General features: G+C 44.1%; 1 protein-coding gene across 1 annotated transcript in view; it reads right to left on the bottom strand.

Annotated features, from left to right (window-relative positions):
* Positions 1-6,000, bottom strand: part of adcy5 (adenylate cyclase 5) — a 44,098-nt gene that overhangs the window by 26,133 nt on the left and 11,965 nt on the right. Inside the window, exons 2-3 of the mRNA XM_072912006.1 lie at positions 3,706-3,855; positions 3,525-3,646 (exon numbers count right to left, since the gene is read on the bottom strand). Coding sequence (XP_072768107.1) covers positions 3,525-3,646; positions 3,706-3,855 — 272 coding nt within the window. The remainder of the gene's footprint in view (positions 1-3,524; positions 3,647-3,705; positions 3,856-6,000) is intronic.

A 6,000-nucleotide genomic window follows, 5' to 3' on the forward strand; every position in this document is an offset into this window, starting at 1 on the left:
TGCCACTTTTCAAGTGTCTGATGGCTTAAATTAATTTTCATTAATTTTTCATAATTTGAATTCTTTTGAAAGGCTTACAAAAAAACTACATTTGAATTGTAATTCCATGCTATTGACAGGACTATTAATTTTAATGAAGTTAGCTTACCATGTTTACAGTATGATAATTGTGATAGAAATGTGAATTTTAGGCACAGAATATTTTTTACAATTGAACAAGGCAGTAGATTATACAAGCTTGGACAGAAAGTTAATAATGACACCAATTTTTTTTTTTAATGGAATTGTTTAGTACTGTTTTACCATTTGTTTACTGTAAAAAGTGTTTATACTTTCATTTAACAAATTGAAGTCTTGTGAAAGGTTGACAGGATAACTGGCATTAACTGTCAAAATAATTTCAAACTATTGAAGTTAGCTTACAGAATAAACATGTCAATCAACCCATATGATTTTTGCTGTAATATTTTTGTTCTGAAAAGTCACTGTGACTGATAGAAAAGTGATGGTTTTAGCAACATTTTAACCTGTCTGAATGCTAATAATCATTTTGCGTCGGGGGGCGAAGCCCTGAACCCTCCACCAGGACTTTGTCCTGGACCTACCGGGGCCTGCGGCCCTTGGACCCTGGCTACTAGGTTTTTCTGATTTCAAAAGTTGGCAGGTATGGTGAGGTTATAAAGCTTTTGCCTGTTAAAGAAAGGAGACTGATCCAATGCAGCACAGACTTTCGCGTGCCACGCTGTCACGACCCAGACGCACACCAGTGCGCAATCATATGGGAGCCGCGCTGAGCGCACCTCCAAGCGCGTCTCGCTGCCGGCGACGGCCAGGTATATGGGCCCGACGCTCCAGCGCCATCCATTTTCAGGGCTAGTTGATTCGGCAGGTGGGTTGTTACACACTCCTTAGCGGGTTCCGACTTCCATGGCCACCGTCCTGCTCTCTATATCAACCAGGGTGAGCCCCACCCCTTTCGTGAGCGCACTGCGCGCGGAGTGACCCCTGTTACACGCCCCCGGCAACGGGGGTGGCGGGCAGGTAAGCTGCGCGGGCGGAGCGCGCGGAGTGACCCCTGTTACGAGCCCCCGGCCACGGGGGTGGCGGGCAGGTAAGCTGCTTACCTGCTGCGCATGACGCCGGCCGCGGCGAAGGCGGACGAGGCGGGGTGTCGGTGCGGTGGGCGCGGTAGTGACCCTGGACGTGCGTCGGGCCCTTCTCGCGGATCGCCTCAGCTACGGCTCCAGGTGGGGCCCTCTCGGGGGAAGGGGCCTCGGTCCCGGACCCCGGCGAGGCGTCCCTTCTCCGCTCCGTAAAAGTGTCCATCCCTTTTTGTTTTTTTCTTCTGTTGTGGCATATGCTGCAGGTGCCTGCTCGTTTTTCGTATGTGGGTAACAACATTTAACTATGTATATATATTTACCAATTGGTTTAACTGCCACCCGCCTGAATCTATTTAAAATCTAATTTTTTTTTATTTCAACCGCCCGACCCGACCCGACCCGACCCGCGGATAAAATCTAATTTTTTTTAATTTCATCCGCCCGATCCGCGGATAATCCGCGGACTCCGCGGTTGTGCCCGCAAACCGCGCATCTCTAATATATATATATATACATATATATACAGTGGGGCAAAAAAGTATTTAGTCAGCCACCAATTGCGCAAGTTCTCCCACTTAAAATGATGACAGAGGTCTGTAATTTTCATCATAGGTACACTTCAACTGTGAGAGACAGAATTTGAAAAAAAAATCCAGGAATTCACATTGTAGGATTTGTAAAGAATTTATTTGTAAATTATGGTGGAAAATAAGTATTTGGTCAATAACAAAAATTCAACTCAATACTTTGTTATTGCCAACAAAGGTTATATTACAGAGGTCAAACGATTACTATAGGTCTTTACCAGGTTTGCACACGCAGTAGCTGGTATTTTGGCCCATTCCTCCATGCAGATCTTCTCGAGAGCAGTGATGTTTTGGGGCTGTCGCCGAGCAACACGGACTTTCAACTCCCTCCACAGATTTTCTATTGGGTTGAGGTCTGGAGACTGGCTAGGCCACTCCAGGACTTTCAAATGCTTCTTACGGAGCCACTCCTTCGTTGCCCGGGCGGTGTGTTTGGGATCATTGTCATGCTGGAAGACCCAGCCACGTTTCATCTTCAAAGCTCTCACTGATGGAAGGAGGTTTTGGCCCAAAATCTCACGATACAGGGCCCCATTCATTCTTTCCTTAACACGGATCAGTCGGCCTGTCCCCTTAGCAGAAAAACAACCCCAAAGCATGATGTTTCCACCCCCATGCTTCACAGTAGGTATGGTGTTCTTGGGATGCAACTCAGTATTCTTCTTCCTCCAAACACGACGAGTTGAGTTTATACCAAAAAGTTCTATTTTGGTTTCATCTGACCACATGACATTCTCCCAATCCTCTGCTGTATCATCCATGTGCTCTCTGGCAAACTTCATACGGGCCTGGACATGCACTGGCTTAAGCAGGGGGACACGTCTGGCACTGCAGGATTTGATTCCCTGTCGGCGTAGTGTGTTACTGATGGTAACCTTTGTTACTTTGGTCCCAGCTCTCTGCAGGTCATTCACCAGGTCCCCCCGTGTGGTTCTGGGATTTTTGCTCACCGTTCTCATGATCATTTTGAACCCACGGGATGAGATCTTGCGTGGAGCCCCAGATCGAGGGAGATTATCAGTGGTCTTGTATGTCTTCCATTTTCTGATAATTGCTCCCACAGTTGATTTTTTCACACCAAGCTGCTTGCCTATTGTAGATTCACTCTTCACAGTCTGGTGCAGGTCTACAATTCTTTTCCTAGTGTCCTTCGACAGCTCTTTGGTCTTGGCCATAGTGGAGTTTGGAGTCTGAGGCTGTGGACAGGTGTCTTTTATACAGATAACTAGTTCAAACAGGTGCCATTAATACAGGTAACAAGTGGAGGACAGAAGAGCTTCTTAAAGAAGAAATTACAGGTCTGTGAGAGCCAGAGATCTTCCTTGTTTGAAGTGACCAAATACTTATTTTCCACCATGATTTACAATTAAATTATTTAAAATTCCTACAATGTGAATTCCTGGATTTTTTTTTTCACATTCTGTCTCTCACAGTTGAAGTGTACATATGATGAAAATTACAGACCTCTGTCATCATTTTAAGTGGGAGAACTTTTACAATCGGTGGCTGACTAAATACTTTTTTGCCCCACTGTATATACACATACATGTGTATATATATATATATATATATATATATATATATATATATATATATATATATATACGTATATATATATATATATATATATATATATATATATATATATATATATATATATATATATATACATATATGTAATAGTTAATTCCACAAGGTGTGGTGTAGTTATGATTAATAATAGTTAATTCCACTAGGTGTGGTGTAGTTATGATTAATAATAGTTAATTCCACTAGGTGTGGTGTAGTTATGATTAATAATAGTTAATTCCACTAGGTGTGATGTAGTTGCTACCTGACGTTGTCGTGCTTCTGGATGTAGATCTTGTGGAACATCATGTCCTCCTGCTTGGCGTTGATGTCGGCCTTCATCTCCATGGCGACGTGGCGAGGAAGCACGGAGAGCAGCAGACGTTCCTGCCGGGGGAAAACAAATATTTGTGGGCGTGACCCCGGAACCTAATTGATGTTCTCACCTGCTGCTGGTTCTCCCTCTGAGAGTGCAGGCGCGCCTGGATGCACTCTCTGGTCTCCTGGAAGGCCTGCCTCTGGGAGCCCTCAGCAGGGTAGTGAGTGCACACACCCACCATGTTGCTGCACGAGAAGATCAGCATGTTGGACACCACCTGCATCAATGCCATAAAAGACTATATTAAATAACAGATCATTGCAGGCCACATTGAATCACGTTGCAGGCCACCTTGACTGACATGAAATACCACATTAAATGACATTAAAGTTAAAGTACCAATGATTGTCACACACACACACTAGGCATACTTGCCAACCTTGAGACCTCCGATTTCAGGAGGTGGGGGTGGGGGCGTGGCTAATAGGGGAGGAATATATTTACAGCTAGAATTCACCTAAAGTCAAGTATTTATTTTATTTATATATATATATATATATATATATATATATATATGTCTTAATAAGGTTATCCAAAAAATAGTGCTCGATACCGTAGTAGAGCGCAATATATGTATGTGTGGGAAAAAAAATCACAAGACTATTTCATCTCTACAGGCCTGTTTCATGAGGGGTTCCCTCAATCATCAGGAGATTTTAATGGGAGCATTCACATACCATGGTTTATATAGGGCACAGAGTGGGTGGGTACAGGCTGGCGTAGGGGCGTGGTGATTGGCTCATGTGTTACCTAGGAGGTGTTTCCGTCTGTGACGGCATGCTGTTACAATTTCGCTGTGCTTGTTGAGGGATGACAGGTCTGGACGGTAAATAATAAACAGTTTCTCTTTCAAGCATAGGTTGCATCTTTTATTACCACTATTGTAAGGTGTGCTGGATGCAAGAATTTGCCATGTTATTGAATATTCAACATTATTGTCTTTGAGGTCCCAAATGTGTTTGCTGAGTTCTGTGGTATTCTGCAGGTTTTGGTTCCTGAAAGAAGCCTTGTGATTGTTCCATCTGGTTTTGAATTCTCCCTCGGTTAATCCTACATATGTGTCGGATGTGTTAATGTCCTTGCGTGTTACCTTAGATTGGTAGACAACTGATGTTTGTAAGCACCCCCCGTTGAGAGGGCAATCAGGTTTCTTTCGGCAGTTGCAGCCTTTGTTGGTTTTGGAGTCGCTCTGTCCGGGGGCCGACGGCTCATTTGCAATTGTTTTGTTGTGGTTTGAGATAATTTGTCGTATATTGTTCATGCAGCTGTAGCTCAATTTAATGTTGTTCTTGTCGAATACTTTTCTTAGGGTGTTGTCTTTGGGAAAGTGTTTGTCAATCAGAGTGAGGAATTTGTGTCCAATGTTAGTTGAGACGTTTTTGCTGTATGGGGGGTTGTACCAGATGATGTCGTTTCGTTTTCTGTTCTTTTTTGGTTGGTTTCCTGGCGTGGGTTCATAGGTGAGGGTGAAATTGTATCCGCTTTCATTAAGGGCTTTTTGGTACGGGGGGGTTGCTTGGTCAAATTCAGCTTTGCTAGATGACAGCATCGATAGCCTTTTATTAATTCCGGTAGGTATTCTTTTCGTGGTGGTGGGTGGGTGGTTGCTGTCATGGTGCACGTATTGGAGTGTTGTGTTGGGTTTCGTGAATGGTTGGTAGCTGTTATTTCTCAGGTTGAAAGTGACGTCGAGGAAGTTGACGGTTTGCTTGTTGGCTTCAATCGTGATCCGTAGGCCGTTCTCTTTGAAAATTTGGCATATGCGATTCTTGGTATTCTCGCTGCTCCTTGGCGAGGCGCGACACACTGCCAGTCCGTCATCACGGTAAATACCAAGGTTCAGGTTGAGACTAGCAAGCTGGGAGAGGAGGAAACTCACATTGTTGAGTTAGGGGTTGAATTGTCCATCCTTGTTCTATTCTCTGTCACTATTTTTCTAAGCATGCTGAACACGCTTGCAGTTGTGCACTGCACTCTCTAAAAGCCCTAGATGTTATTGTCACATATGCATGTACAGTAGATGGCAGTATTGTCCTGTTTAAGAGTGTCACAACATTGCTGTTTACGGCAGACGAACTGCTTTACGGTAGACGAAAACGTGACTGCTGTTGTTGTGTGTTGTTACCACGCTGGGAGGACGTTAATGAAACTGCCTAACAATAAACCCACATAAGAAACCAAGAACTCGCTCTCGATCATTCTACAGTTATAACGTGACTGGGCAGGCATGCTGTTTATATTGTGGGAAAGCGGACGTGAAAACAGGCTGTCGACACGTCACTCAGGTCCGCATGAATTTCGGGAGAAAATTTGTCCTGGGAGGTTTTCGGGAGAGGCGCTGAATTTCGGTACTCTCCCGGAA

This window comes from Nerophis lumbriciformis, linkage group LG31, assembly GCF_033978685.3.
Source record: "Nerophis lumbriciformis linkage group LG31, RoL_Nlum_v2.1, whole genome shotgun sequence".
NCBI lineage: Eukaryota > Metazoa > Chordata > Actinopteri > Syngnathiformes > Syngnathidae > Nerophis > Nerophis lumbriciformis.